Here is a 16,291-nt window from a genome sequence, read left to right on the forward strand (position 1 = left end):
AACACAGGTAACCTGTGGTGGAAGATGGACTGGGTTAACAGGGCAAAGATGAGAACATTCTCTCATGAACTACAACAAATATACAGTAATAATAAAGGGGTGCTGATAATTGGGTGGCTGGGGAAAAATATAACAAATGTGAGATATGGGCTATAGTTAGTAGTAATATTTTGATGTTCTTTCATAGTTTGTAACAAATGTTCTACAAAAATGCAAGGTGTTGGTGGTGGGATGGGGTATGGGAGCTCTGTTTGATGACAAGCATGTTTGTTTTGTAAGTTCACACTTTCACTATACACTTATTGTTTACGTATGTGCATGTATGAATGATATACTTCAGTAAAATTTTTAAATAAAAAACACTAGAAACAGAAAAGCTGACCACTGGAGCAATGGTTTAACAAAAAAGAATAACTATTCAGAGACAAATTTCTCCTATTCATATTGTATATATATGTCTTCTTAAAGGCTGACCGTGCAATACCTGATCCAATTCTTCAATTTAAGACTTAATAATGTCCAAATGGGGAAGGGGCCTACTGATCACCTACTCATTTATTTTTAGTCAAATATAAAGCCTAAATATTCACCACTTTCATAAGGAAAAATTGACAAATAATAAATCTAATTTCTATAAAAAGATTTTACAACAATGAAAGAAATTAAGCATTCCATGCTCTTAAGGGACAACTAAAGAAAATTCATTCTAGGCAACAAAAATATATTTTAAACATTAACTGTTTCCCAAGTAAATTAAAGTAAATATGGACTGTGAAACAATAGTTGAAAATACAAACACTCTACCTAAATTAATGATTTTGTGTTATTTAATTAAAGAAAAATAGTATTATTTAGCCAAGCAGTTCTGGAGCTCAATTACAATGTTTTTCTTTTTTTAAAATTCCTTTAATTGAAAGCTGCAGAGATTTAAGACAGGGAAGCACAGCTTTCTAGCAAATAAGGACTGTCTTATTAACTACTTATTAATTGCTTTTCTATTTTTATTGCTATTTAACTCAATAGAGAGAGTAAAATCTTTGTAACTTCTATTTTAAAAAGGTTCTGCTATTCCTTAAAGTTTGCTAGGCTATGCTGGATAAGAAACTAAACGATTTTACTAATTAATTTTTATATTTTTATTATGAAGTGTAAAAGAAAAGAGATTCAGAAAAGGGATGAGATTAAAAGTAATATTATGGGAATGTTATAACTAAAAAGCAGTTTTCCACATTTGAAAATGTGGCAACATTATAAACATCACTACATTTTACACATATCCATTGACTTGGTCACATTATAGTTAATTGAGCTTTTCTCCTTATCTTCTCAGTAAAGCAGGAGTCAGAACTAATAAAATGAGTAAAATGTCAGAACAAATAAAAGAAAAATATGGAGAGATGCCAAATCTGTACATTCCAAATATTTTGCTAATATCCTTTACACATTAATTAAAAATGACCACTAAAAACTTAGATGGGTTACATATTAGAATATTACTTGCCTATTTTGAACCCCAGTAATTCACAACAGGAAGTCATGAATTGGAGCATTTCTGTCACTTTTAAGCAGAAGAAAATTTAATGCAGAATGTGAAATGACTTCTAATCTTACTCTGAAACCTTAACTCTTATATTGTTAATGAAAAATAGTTTACATGTGGCCCAAAAGGCAATAAAATTATGAGAAAGTTGAGACAAAGATGAAAATATATTTTGCTTAATAAATAAAATGCATCGCTACTAGCTTGGGGAAAGTACAAGGCTGATACATGTCCTTTCAAAAAAATCATTCTTCTGATGAACCAAATAAAACACTATAATTTCTGTGCTTAGCGAAATGAAATACTGTTGCTACCGTGAATGAGATAATTTTTGTAAAGTGGTTACTGCAAGTACATAGGATAGCTGTGAGTGTATTTTACTTTATAGGCAGCCACTTTATGGCGCTCTCTAATTTGGTCATAGCATATTTTTAGCTGATTTTCTTGGGTTTCATCTGTAATTACATACCTATAAATAATAATTTTGTCTTTTCTTTTCAGTCCATTTATACCATTTGCTTTTCTTGTCTTAATGCAAGAGGTGAGCACTTTCTGAACAATGAATAAGAATTGTGGTGTTAATAGGTAACCTAAGAATGCCTCTAAAGTATAACCATTAATTATATGTTTTATTGATTTGAGTAGACAGGTTTTTTACATTCAAAAAATATTCGGCATAATTCTGCCAATATTTTAAAAAGATTTAAACTTCTACATATATATCCATTATATATCCACTTAAGTTAACATTTACTAAGTGCTTACAATATGTCAGTCACAATCTAAGCAAGCTAAGTGCATAAATTATCACTCTATGAGGTAGACACCATTAGCTTCATTTTATATAAGGAAACTGTACCACAGAGAGGTTAAATAACTTTTTTCAAGATTACACAGCTAGTAAGTAGAGAAGCACCAAGCATTGGTAAACATGAGACGAATTAGCTATCTTTTCATCATGTGTTTTTGAAATCAGGTTTGGATATCAAGGATACACTTTTTGTAAAATGAAATGTGAAGCTATCACCTATATGCTATGGGACAGTTTTTATAGCACAGGAACTACAGTTCCCTAAAAGTTCATATGATCAAGGCCATAATCATACCTGAACCTAAAATCAAATTCTATTTAACACTACTTAATAGAACCTTAAAATTGTGACCTATTTTCCTTTTTGCATGGTCACTTAATATTCTTATTGAATAAATGAATCATAGCTGATGATGTTTAGTCTTTACTGTATTTTAAGATAATGTCCTGCTATTTTCCTTATCACTTACCTTTTCCTATTTGGAGTACGTGTGTTTAGTATCTATTTGCTACATTTTTCTATATATATCCCTAGGTAAGCAAGCTACTAGTGATTACCTTCATATTTTAAAAAGAAATACTTGAATTGTATTTCTACAATTATTAACCAGAATAAAACAGTCTGAGTTTCTCTCAGACTGAGAAAATGAGATGTCTTCCCACCTTCTCCCCTCTACTTACAAGTATTATTTGGACTCATCTGTGGTATTAGAACCATTTTATTATTACTAAAATTTTTTTTTCAAACAGGCAAGGATGACTTTACTGGATTATTATTTTTTTTTATTTGGGGTTTTTTATTTTGCTTTGTTTTTTAGGAAGTACCAGGGATCGAAACCAGGATGTCGTACATGGGAAGCAGGTGCTCAACCACTTAAGCTACCTCTGTTCCCCTGAATTACTTTCAATGTTAAATATTTTCTTTTAAAAACTTAATAAAAGATGATACTAATAGTCACTTGTTATTGAATATTTGACATGTGGCAGGTACTGTGATGGATACTCCACAACTATCTCATTTAATTCTCACAACAATGCTAAGTGCCCCATACTATCATCTTGACTTTAAGATGAAGCAAATTGACATTTAGAAAGTTTAAGCAACTTTCCAAAAGTCACAACTTAAAAGACAGGACTTAAATCATGTTCATCCATCTTAACAAGCTGCTCTTAGCAGTTACATTACTGCTTTGTAATTAAAAAATATTTTTAATTATGTAAAATAATTTCTATATTAAAATGGTTTTAGTGTTATCTGGCAATATTTATTATACAAGGGTGTGAAGTCGTTTATTTTTATTCTAGAAATGGGAACAATTTCAGTAGGCTATATCTATGTGCAGATCCTTTTTTGTTACTTTATCTGAAATTTAATAAGCCTTCTTGATCAGAAAATTTAGTTTTTATTTAGATAAAGGTTTCTTTCAATAAACTTTTTATTTCCTATTACAATATTTTTGATGCTGGATCTCCATTTCCTATATTTTATATCTATAGTTTTATATCTTTCCCTCCTCACTCCCTTTAAAAAAAAAAAATGTATCTCCTTTTTCCTGCCTTATTTTTTTAAGGAGGTACCAGGGATTGAACCCAGGACCTCATACCTGGGAAGCAGGTATTCAACCACTGAGCTACATCTGCTGCCCAATGACAGTTGGTTTTTCGGGTTTTTTTTTTAGGAGGTACCAAGATTGAACCTGGGCTACATCTGCTCCCCTTTCTGCCTTATCTGAAGTTTTCACAGCTTTGTCTTACTCTCTACCAATCTGCTTTTCTGTAGTAATTCTGCTCTTTATGATTTATAATGCACATTTTACTTCTACTATGCCATTTAAGTTTCCTCATCTTTAAGGAAGATAAGAAATGGTAGAACTGAACAGAAGGCAACCTGCATCTATATTGTTAAACATGAAAGAAAATTTCTACATATCAGAGTCCGAAATCACATAAAGCAAAAACTGACAGAATTGAAGGGAGAAAGACAAACAATAAGCGCTGGAGGATTCAATACCCCACTGTGGTAGACTGAATCATGTTCTACTACAAAGACATGTTCATATCCAAATCCTTGGTCCTGTGAGTGTGAGTTCACTGGTAAATGGGATCTTCACATCCTAACCTCTGGTCCTTTGAGTGCAGACTCAATTGTGTATAGGCTCTTTGAAGATTCTATTAAGACGAGGCTACACTGAATAAGTGTGGGACTTAATTCATGCACTGGTGTCCTTACAAATAAAGGAAATTTGGACATGGAAGTTAAACCACAGGAGGTTACAGAAAAATAAAGATCACCACGTGAGAGAGACAGTGACTGATTTCCAGCAAGCCACAACCAGAATGCCACAGACTTCAGAGAAGGCATGTCCTTCAGGTATCTTGATTTTGGACTTCTAGCCTCCAAAATGTGAGCCAATAAAATCTTGTTGTTTAAGTCAATCAGTGTGTGGTTTCTCATAGCAGTTGGCAAATTAAAACACCCACTTACAAAAACATCCAGAGATAAACCTATATGTCTAGGTCAACTGATTTCATAAAGGGGTGCAAAGATCATTCACTGAGGAAAAAATAGTCTTTTCAACTAATGGTACTGGGAGAACTGAATATCCATCTCCACAAAAGAACAAAATTTGACCCCTATCTCACATTATATATAAAAATTAATTCAAAATGAATTAGGGACGTGGACGTGGCTCAATTGATAGAGCATCCGCCTACTATATGAAGGGTCCAGGGTTCGATACCCAGGGCCTCCTGACCCGAGTGGTGAGCTGGCCCATGCGCAGTGTTGCCATGCACAAGGAGTGCCGTGCCATGCAGTGGTGTCCCTGTGTAGGGGTGCCGCATGCACAAGGAGTGCACCCTGCAAGGAGAGCTGCCCCGCATAAAAAAAAAAGCGCAGCCTGCCCAAGAGTGGAAGCACACACACATGGAAAGGTGATGCAGCAAGATGATGCAACAAAAAGAAACAGTTTCCCGATGCCACCTGATAATGCAAGCAGATGCATAAGAACACACAGCAAATGGACACATGGACACACACACACATACACACACACACACGTCAAAGACCTAATATAATAACCAAAACTATAAAACTCTTAGAAGAAAATACAGATGTAAAATCATAACCTTAGGTTAGGTAAAGTTTCTTAGATAGAATACCAAAAACACAAGCAACAAAAGAAATACTATGCAAATTTTATTTCATCAAAGTTAAAAACGTTTGTCTACTAAAGAACACTATTAAGGAAGTGAAAAGACAACCCACAGAGAAGGAGAAAATAATCGTACATCATTTATTTGATAAAGGCATAGTATCCAGAATACATTAAAAAAAAACACAAACATTTACAGCATTTATTGGTTTTCTTCAGTAGACAATTCTATATCCTACCTAATACAAATATACTTTTCAAATCTTTCCTTTGCATTGAATTTTCAGTAAATATACTTCCATATATCAGTTGATATATAAACAATTGTATCAGTGATCTGTATATTTAGCAAAGAAAAATCAGAATAACTTGATTGCAATATCTTTCTATTATTTTCAGATAGGATAGAGACATGTATTCAGTGGACATATGTAATAACTCTTGGAAGAATCTAATGATTGTTTTTAATTTCTTCAAACTAGAGATACAGTTGAACTATATTTTTATTTTTTTAATTATCTTTTTTAAAGGCACAAATAATTTACTAATAGACATTATCCCCCATCAAAATTTTAGTATATGATTTATGGAAAAACACAAATTATAACTGAGCAACAATTACTAATGTGAGGTCAGATACTTTAAGAATATATTGTAATTGGGGAAGAAATGGTTGCCAACTGCTCTTCAAATATCTATATCAAAGTATTTCATACATGTTGAAACTAGTTACATATCTCTCAGATCTTCTAGATTACCAGCATCTTACTGGCAAGATTATAAACTGTTTACACTGGTATTACCTGGTTTCACTGAGGGCTTAACAAACAGAAGGTACTCAGTATTGATCATACTCAATAACAGACTTAAATCTACACAACAGAATTTGTGGAGTTTTGGAAAGCTCTCCCTCACTAAAAAGACATTTTCAAGTGAAAGAATTAAGAGTTAAAATTCCATCATTCACTTAATTTTGATTTTTGCAAAATCTCCGAAAGTCTGTCAGTAGCAAAAACTTTGGAAATAACACATAACACTTTAACAATAGGTTCAGATTATTTTCTGATTTAACAGCTTGAAAAATCTTGAAATATAATAAGCACCAAGTATATATTAACGGTAAGAGAGTAAAAAAAAGACAGATCTGTAACAAGGCAAGGTAAGAAATTTAATGAACAGGTAGGTGAGGGAGTAGGATATTAGACAGACATGGAATAACATAAAAGTAGAAGATACCAAAAGAAGAAAGGAACACTAAATGGAGATAGTGTGAGGAAATTCAAGAGCAATTAAACAATTTTAAGAACTACCCTTATGAAACTAATTTTGATAAAACTAATTTTACAATCTATCAATACAAGAGTCCTAGTGTTATAGTTTCATTAGTACACAACTTTCTCTAAGTCCATGTTATGCAATTTCTTAATTAAAGGCTCTAGTTGAATGACAAATCATGTTTAAAGTAAAATATTATAACTTTGTATTTGTAATTTAAAGCATAGAAATTGTCCAAGTTACTATATTTGCATGAGCAAAATTGTATTTCATGTTAACATCAAAAGTTATACCTTAAATTATTTTGGAAAAGAACAAAGAAAACAATTGTATAAATTGTAAATATTCAGTTAAAGTATCAAATTCTTATTTGATATATCTATTCTGGATCTAGGTCTGACATTTATAAACAATCGGTTTTTTTTGTTGATGAGGTTTTTAATTATTTACTCACTTTATTTTTCTTTATTTATCCTTCCCCCTTCCCCAGATGGTTTTCTTGTCTATCTGCTCATGGTTTGCTCGCCTTCTCCAGAGGCACTGGGACCCAAACGTGGGACCTCCCGTGTGGTAGGTGGGGGTGACCAACTGGGTGAGCCACATCTGTTTCCCACAACTGTTTTTTTAAAAGATTTATTCTTAATTGACCATTATCTTACATCTCTATTTCAGAAAATTCCATCTTTAATTTCTTATATCTATCACCCGTAACTAATCCTAAAAGCATTAATTTTTTCACTACTTGATATATGACTTTAAGATTCTAAAATATTGATGCAGGAATAAGAAATGCTAAACCCCAAATCATCTACCTCAGATTCAATATACACTTTTATAACAAGATCTGAGACTGATTACATTTATTAAATTCTATGGTGCTGGTTTCTATGTGTAAAAAAAAATTTTTTTTTAAAGAGATTATGATTTTAAAGTAAACCATATACTCTAGAGATTAATGATATAAATACTCATCAAAGGATAACAAAAACACTAATAAAGCTGATAAAAGATTAATCACTTTATAGAGAAGGGAAAAGAAAAAGAGAAGGGGTAACGTCCATATAAGGGTTGGGGCAGGACAGGGGAATTAAGTACAGAGGGGGAAGCAGATGGAAAAGAATGGATTTCATGAAGTTCCTGGAACAAACTCAAAAAATAAGAATTAGTCTCCTTTTTTAAGGTGCATAGGTGTCTTACGGATTTAAATGATTTACCTCATTTTCCGTTCCCACATCCAGCATGACAGGGAGACACTCCTGTGGATTCATACCTCCACAAGCTGTATACAGAGCCAATTTACCCACAGGGATGCCCATTCCATTACAGCCGAGGTCTCCCAAGCCAAGAATACGCTCTCCATCAGTCACCACAATAGCCTAGAAGAAAAAAATGTCCATTAAGAGACTTTTGCAAAAACCTGGGTTACAATTCCTCGTCTCTATTTCTGAATACACACTCACACACACACACATTTTGCTTCTTCACCTCATCCTTCCATACTTATCACATAAAACCTTTTCCAAATATATTTGTTTTTCACAGCCTAATATAATATGACATAAGAAATAACTTCATTTTTCATATATATATATATATATATAAAATATGCATGCATGTGCTTAACTAGGTTGCAGATAAAAGAAGTGTCTGAAGTCACCAATGTGGCCAATCAAACAATCACGTCCACATAATGAAGTGCATGCATAATGTCACGCACCAATCCTGGAAGGATAGCACGTCCTAACTCCATGGAAGAGGACAGCAGAACCTTTACGTTTAGAACACTCCTAGATTCTGCTGTAGCATCTCCTCCTTTGGCTGATATTTGATTTGTGTCCTTTCCCAGTAATACATCATAACTGTGAGGATGATAGGTTTCGGTGAGTTCTGAGAGTCCATCTAGGGAATTATTGAATCTGACAAGTGGGTTTTGGAACCTCTCAAACTTTCAAGTGGTGTTGGAAGTGAGGGTAGTCTTGGCCTTGTGAAGGACTGTGCCCTCAAACTTAGCAGTCTGGCCAATTCAAAACATAATGAATTTTGTTTAGTTTATTTCTAATCACCGTTAATATTTGCAAAGCAAACCTTTGATAATCATGGGGCAATTTTAGTTCTATATAATTCAATATCATCAGAATGCACCTAACAACTTTATTCTGTGATCCATGATCATATGAATTTAAGTAAGATCAGTTTTGTGAAACACATTTATTAAATTTTCTACAAAGTGCTACATTCTTCAAATCCAGGGAGTCTTGGAAAACTGCCAATTGTTTTACATTGGGTAAAGTGATAAATTTTTTTTTTAAAGATTTTATTTCTCTCCAACCGCCCCCCCCCCAAGCTGTCTGTTCTCTGTGTACATTTTGCTGCGTGTTCTTGTTTTTCTCCGCAGCACAGGAATCTGTGTTTCTTTTTGTTGCGCCATCTTGTTGCATCAGCCCTCTGTGTGTGTGGCACCATTCCTGGGCAGGCTGCACTTTCTTTCCCGCTGGGCAGCTCTCCTTACGGGGCGCACTTCTTGCACGTGGGGCTCCCCTACGCGGGGGACACTTCTGCATGGTACAGCACTCCTTGCGCGCATCAGCACTGCACATGGGCCAGCTCCACACGGGTCAAGGAGGCCCGGGGTTTGAACCATGGACCTACCATGTGGTAGACGGATGCCCTAACCACTGGGCCAAGTCCGCTTCCCTAAAGTGATAAATTTAAGCCACTGTTACTTATTTGTAAAATGAGAATGATGTACCTCTCACAGCTAAATAAAATTGGAAACCAGTTGTTTTGCTCACCCCTGTACATCAGCACCTAGCATGGCATTTCGCACATGGTCAGCAATCAATAAACAAAAATTGAATAAAACTATGACTCAATAAAATGAGATCAAAATATATAAATAACTTATCACAGAACCTAGTACATTACAAATTCTCAAAAAAAGTAACTATTATTATCATCATCATCATCAAGACTAATGTATATGAAGTCATAGCATTTTAAAATTGAAAAGGAATTTAGAGAAAATTCAGTTCATTCCTCTCGTTTTATAAATTAAGGAAGTAAAGTGCAGAGAAATGAAAGAATTTACCTAAGGTAACATGACTCAATTAACAAAAACCATTTACCTAAGGTAACATGACTCAATTAACAAGAACCCAGCTGTCTAATTCCTAGTACAATATTCTTTCCATTATATTATATTACAGAAAATATTTAAAAATAAACTATTGAGACACTTTAATTTCCTCGTCACCTAGATTATGTATCTCTTGAAAAGCTGTTAATAATAAATACATTTGAGAGGTGGGTGAAGAATTATTTCTATACATTTATAAAGCTCATCTTTGGAAAATTTCTCATGACTAATTTTAAATAGATCAATTGCTTGTGTTCTTTTGGAGGAGGCAACCTGATATCATTGGATTCGTTAGCTCTGAATGAAGATAAGAAGGCTAACCAAAAACTGCAGAGAACTATTAACTTTGTTTTTTAAATATCACTGAGAAAATGCACTTTTGTGAACATGTTCCCTATACAAAGTCCAGTTGGTTTGCACAGTTATCCCTTCCACATTGCGACTCTCTCCATTGTGGTTTTGAGTGGGTAGGCAGAAGAAATGAGACAGCTGGGGTGGGCAGGGTATGGGCAGCTAACAATGTTCCCTTTCGGTGCCAGGAGAGGAGGAAAGGGGCAGAGAGGGAGGACGGAGGGAGGGGTGTGCAGGGCGTGCGGCCTGCACTCAGTATGCGCAAGGCCCAGAGTCTGGGTGAAGGTAAAGGGACTCGCTCTGGGAGGGGGCAGTTTCAGAAAGACAATGCTGAGTAGGAGAAGAGGGAAGGTTTGGGTGGCAACAGAATCAGGAATCCGAGCCCACAAGCGCCCACCTGGATGGGGTGGGAATGGAGAGAGGTCCACAAAAAGTACACTTTAGGGAGCAGATGTGGCTCAAGTGGTTGAGCGTCTATTTGTCACAGGGGAGGTCCCAGGTTCAGTTCCTGGTGCCTCCTAAAAACAAAACAAACAACAGGCAAACAAACAAAAAAACAACTCAGGGGAGCCGACGTGGCTCAGTGGCTGAGCAACAACTTCCCACTTATGAAGTCCTGAGTCCAATCCCTGGCCCTGGTACCTCAAAAACAAAACAAAACAAAACAAAGCAAAAACTGCACGTTAGAAACATCTGAAGCAAGTCTAAGTAAGGAGAAAAGGAGGGGAGGGCTACTGAGGGGACAGTGCTTACTGGCTGGACAGGATATAACAGAAGTGATCAAAAAGGAAGACCAATCCTCCACTTCCAGAGAGCCTGGGAAGCAGAGAGACTGGGCAAAGTTCCTGGTCCTCCACAGTGAAAGAAAAAATTCAGACTTCTTCTCTGGGAAGAAGGGAGGGCCAAAAATTTTATGCAGATTTTTCAGATCATGGGGTCACTGCACCCCTAACCCCCACAATGTATAAGAGATAATTGTATAGACTTATAAATAATTTTTCCAAGAATACAGGGAATTAAAAAGATTGATATCATATAACTTGGTTGTGATCTGAATACATAATAACATTTCCAGTTTCCAGAAAAGATAATTAAACTCAGAGTTGCTACTTGACATTTTCATCAGTCTCAAAATTTTTTGAAAAAGCGTTTTAAAATAATGTGACAGTTTGAATTTGTAAATCACTGTAAAATTTTATGTTCTTGAACTAATCCATTCCTCCCAGTATGGGGACCTTTGATTGTATTAAATCTAATTAAGAGACCTTTGATTAGATAACTTGGTTAGACTGCTTTAGGGCTTTTCATCAGACTATGGCAGTAAGGCGTGACCCAGGCTGGATCTCCACCCTCTTGCTGTGTTTTACGTAAACTGAGAACACACACGGACAAACACAGTCAGTGACTGCCTTTGTTTCATGTGTGCTTTCAACCTCACAGTACAGGCCATGTGTTTACTGTTCAGTGTTCTACCACAATCAACAACTATCATTAATTAAATGCCTACTATGTGTTAGGCACTATGTTAGGCTTACTTTTTCTCATAATAATGGGCATAGCTAAGATCAGAGACATCAGAGACGGCACATTAAGGGCTAGGAGGCTAAGGGCTAGCAATTAACAAGCTAAATATGCAGAGATCAGTCAGTCGGAAGAACCAGAGGCAGGGAGGCTGCTTAATATCTAGATGTTAGTCATATCTTTCTACTCCAGAACTATTTCATCTTTTGACATGTTGATTTTTAAAATTCACTCCAAATTCCTAGTTAAAATATAAGTATCTTTCTCGGGGAACCAGATATTTATGCTTCATAGAATTAAGATATTCATTACTGGACTTTCGGGAAGACGGTGGGCTAGAAAGACATGGAACTGTCTTCTTCTCCAGAAAAATAACTACAGGACAGGCTGAAACAGCCTAGAAAAAAGATCTTCTAGGGTTTAGGACACCAGGTGAAGGCTGGACACCACCCAGAGGAGAGAGGAACAAAGGAGGGAAATTGCGACAACAGAAATGGGAGTTGAAACCAGCAGCTGCGGCTGCCGGCACCTTCACCCACACGAAGGACACTTGAGAATTCTCCGGCTCTGGGCCTCCTGCTACAGACAAAGGGGGCTCCAGGGACCCACCACCCCAGGAAAGGGGAGAGAGAGGGACACAGCCTAAGGCCAACTCAGCTTTCAACCCACAAATTTGGTCTGCTGTGTCTTACCCACCCTTCCAGGCCAGGTGGGACCACATGGTGCTTTGTCCCAGGAATTGGAGGAGGACTGGAGAAATTCGACCCTCACAATCTCCCGCTCTTCTACCCGGGACTGATTGTTGAGGACGTCCCAGGAAAGGGGAGACAGGGACACAGTCTAAGGCAGAATCAGTTTCTGACTCACAGTTTGGTCTGCTCTGTCCAGGAGCCCTTCCAGGCCAGGTGGGGCTGTGCCATTGTTTGCCTTCAGAGCCAGCAAGGGGCTAAAGATATAGGACCCTCCCAATTTCCTTCTCTACTAACAGGGCCTGATTATTAAGCCTCAGAGGGGAGTGGAAATATTTCCTAGCCGGGAAAAGGGAGTGGGCTGCCAGAGAAGGCTGGAGAACCTTCTCAGAGAAGGTTTGAATTACAAGGATCCTAGCCTGCAGACAGGAAGCTCTATCACATTGATCCAGTCTGTGTTGCAACAAATACACTCCAATCAGGCATTGAACTGAGAGCTGACAAATAGCGCCATCTGCTGGCAGACTAAGGAAGTGCACACAAGAAAACTTAAAAAAAGCACAAGAGGCTTTTTCCGGCCTCTAAATCCTCCCTTCCCAAGGTCCTCAGGTCAACAACCAATTACAAGGTTCAGGTTCCAGTTCTGAACTACAAGGGAGGACAATCCTAACAATCCAAGTCAACCCAAGAATTCAAAAGCAGTGGTAACACACAGCTTCCTGCCACTAAATCCCTACAAGAGAAGGAAATTGAGCATCCGATTAAACTCCCACCCTAATCAGATGCCTAGACATCAGCAAAAAAATTATGAGCCCTAGTAAGAAAAGAGAAGACGTGGCCCAAAAAAAGGAACATATCAAAGTCCCAGAAGAGATGCAGACTGTGGAGAACTAATCAGCGAGATGCGCACAAACTTCCAAAATCAAATCAAATCAATGAGTTGAAATACAATATGGCTAAAGAGATAAATGACATCAAGTAGACATTTAGAAAGCACAAAGAATTTGAAATCCTGACCAGAAAAGTAACAGAGCTCATGGGAATGACAGACACAATAGGTGAGATAAAAAATACATTAGAGGTATACAACAGCAGACTCAAAAGATAGAAAAAAGAATAAATGGTAAAAAGATAGGACAGCTAAAACTGGAGAAAAGAATGGAAAAAATTGAGCAGGGGCTCACAGAATTGAATGACAACATGAAACACAACAACATACATGTCATGGGAGTTCCAGAAGAAGAAGAGAAGGGAAAGGGGCAGAAAGAGTATTTGATGAAATAATAGCTGAAAATTTCCCAATTCTCTTGAAAGAAATGAAGTTATGTGTTCAAGAAACACACCATACCCCAATCAGAGTAAATCTGAATAGACATACTCTAAGACACATACTACTTAGAATGTCAAATGTCAAAGATAAAGAGAAAATTTTCAAAGCAGCAAGGGAGATGCAAACCATCACATACGAGGGACATCCAGTAAGACTTAGCATAGATTTCTCTTCAGAAACCATGAAGACGAGAAGACAGTATACGATACAATTAGGATACTGAAAGAAAAACTGCCAGCTGAGAATTCTTTATCCAGCAAAACTGTCCTTCAAATACGAAGGTGAATATAAAATATTCGCAAACAGAAACTAAGAGAATTTGCAAAAAAGAAACTACTTTTACAGGAAATATTGAAGGAAGCCTTAGAACCTGAAAGAAAAGGAGAGAGAGGCTTGGAGGAAACAACAGAAGAAAGAATAGCAGAAAGGAAACCCAAAAGAGTAAAAAGACAGACAAAAATATGATATATCATATGAAAACCAAAGAATAAAATGGTGGAAGTAAATAGTACATTTATAGTAGCAGCATTGAAAGTGAATGGATTAAACTCCCCAATCAAAAGATAAAGGTTGACAGAATAGATAAAAAAGAATGAGCCATGCACATGCTGCTAACAAGAAACTCACCTTAGACCCAGGGATAAAAAAACGGCTAAAAGTGAAAGGTTGGAAAAAGATATGCCATGCAAAGAGTAACCAAAAAAAGAGGAGGGAGAGCTACAGTAATATCAGGCAAAACAGACTTTAAATGCAAAAAAGTTATAAGAGATATAGAAGGTCATTATATAATAATGAAAGGGACAATCTACCAGAAAGAAAAAACAGTCATAAATATATATGCACCTAACAAGGGTGCTCCAATATAAATAAGACGAACTCTGACAAAACTGGAAGGGAGAAATAGACATCTCTACAATAATCATTGGAGACTACAACACCCCACTCACATCATTAGATAGAAAAACTAGAAAGAAGATCAACAAGGACATAGAACTTGTACAATATGATAAACAAATTAGACCTAACAGACATATACAGAACACTGCATCCAAATTCAGCAGGCTATACATTCTTTTCAAGTGCCCATGGATATTTTTCCAGGATAGAGCACATGTTAGGCACAATGCAGCTCTCATTAAATATGAAAAGACTGAAATTATATAAAGCACCTTCTCAGATCATAATGGAATAAAACTGGAAATCAATAATAGACAGGAAAAAAGTAAATTCACAAGTGTGTGGAGACTGAACAACACACTCCTAAATCATCAGTGGGTCAAAGGAGAAATTGCAAGTGAAATCAGTAAATACATTAAGACAAAAGAAAACGAGAACACAGAGTATCAAAACTTATGGGATACAGCAAAGGCAGTCTTGAAAAGGAAATGTACAGGTCTAAATGCCTATATTAAAAAAGAAGAGCTAAATTCAAAGATTAAACTGAACAAATAAACCAGAAAAAACAAACAAACAAACAAAAAAACAGCAAACCAATCCCAAAGCAAGAAGAAAGAAAGAAATAGTAAAGATTAGAGCAGAAATAAATGAAAGTGAAGACAAAAATATGATAGAGAAAACCAACAAAACCAAAAGCTGGTTCTTTGAGAAGATCAATAAAACTGACAAAATCTTAGAGCTAGACTAACAAAGGAAAAAAAGAGAGAAGATACAAATACACACAATCAGAAATCAAAGGAGAGAAGTTACAACTGACCCCACAGGAATAAAAAGAATCGTTAAGAGGATATTATGAGAAAGTGTATGCCAACAAACTAGACAACCTAGATGAAATGGACAAATTCCTAGAAGTGCATAACCAACCTACACTGACGCTACAAGAAATACAAAACCTTAAAAAAAAATCACATTTAAATCACATTTAAAGACATTGAATAAAAAATCTCCCAGCAAAGAAAAGTACAGGACCAGATGGCTTCACAGGTGAATTTTACCAAGCATTTCTAAAAGAATTAATATCAATTCTGTTTAAACTCTTTCAAAAAATTGAAGAGAAAGGAAAATTACCCCACACATTTTGTGAAGCCAACATCAATCTAATATCAAAGCCAGATAAAAATACTACAAGAAAAGAAAATTACAGACCAAGCTCCTTAATGAACATAGATGCAAAAATTCTCAACAAAATATTTGCAAATCAAATCCAACAGCTTATCCAAAGACTTACACATCATGACCAACTGAGATTTATTCTTGGTATGCAAGGCTGGTTCAAAATAAGAATATCAATCACCGTAATATACCACATTAATAAATTGAAGAAAAAAAAACACATGATAATCTCAATTGACACAGAAAAGGCATTTGACAAAATCCATCATCCTTTTTTGATAAAAACACTTCCAAAGATAGGAATAGAAGGAAAATTTCCCAACATGATAAAAGGCATATACTCAATAGGGAAAGGCTGAAAGCTTTCCCTCTAAGATCAGGAGTGAAACAAGTATGCCCACTGTTACCATTGT

At 35.8% G+C, this 16,291-nt stretch overlaps 1 protein-coding gene across 1 annotated transcript in view; it reads right to left on the reverse strand.

The window, feature by feature from the left end:
- The window catches only part of ME1 (malic enzyme 1), a 238,350-nt gene that overhangs the window by 133,507 nt on the left and 88,552 nt on the right, over positions 1-16,291 (reverse strand). Inside the window, exon 5 of the mRNA XM_023589983.3 lies at positions 7,996-8,157. Coding sequence (XP_023445751.1) covers positions 7,996-8,157 — 162 coding nt within the window. The remainder of the gene's footprint in view (positions 1-7,995; positions 8,158-16,291) is intronic.

Source organism: Dasypus novemcinctus, chromosome 11, assembly GCF_030445035.2.
Source record: "Dasypus novemcinctus isolate mDasNov1 chromosome 11, mDasNov1.1.hap2, whole genome shotgun sequence".
NCBI lineage: Eukaryota > Metazoa > Chordata > Mammalia > Cingulata > Dasypodidae > Dasypus > Dasypus novemcinctus.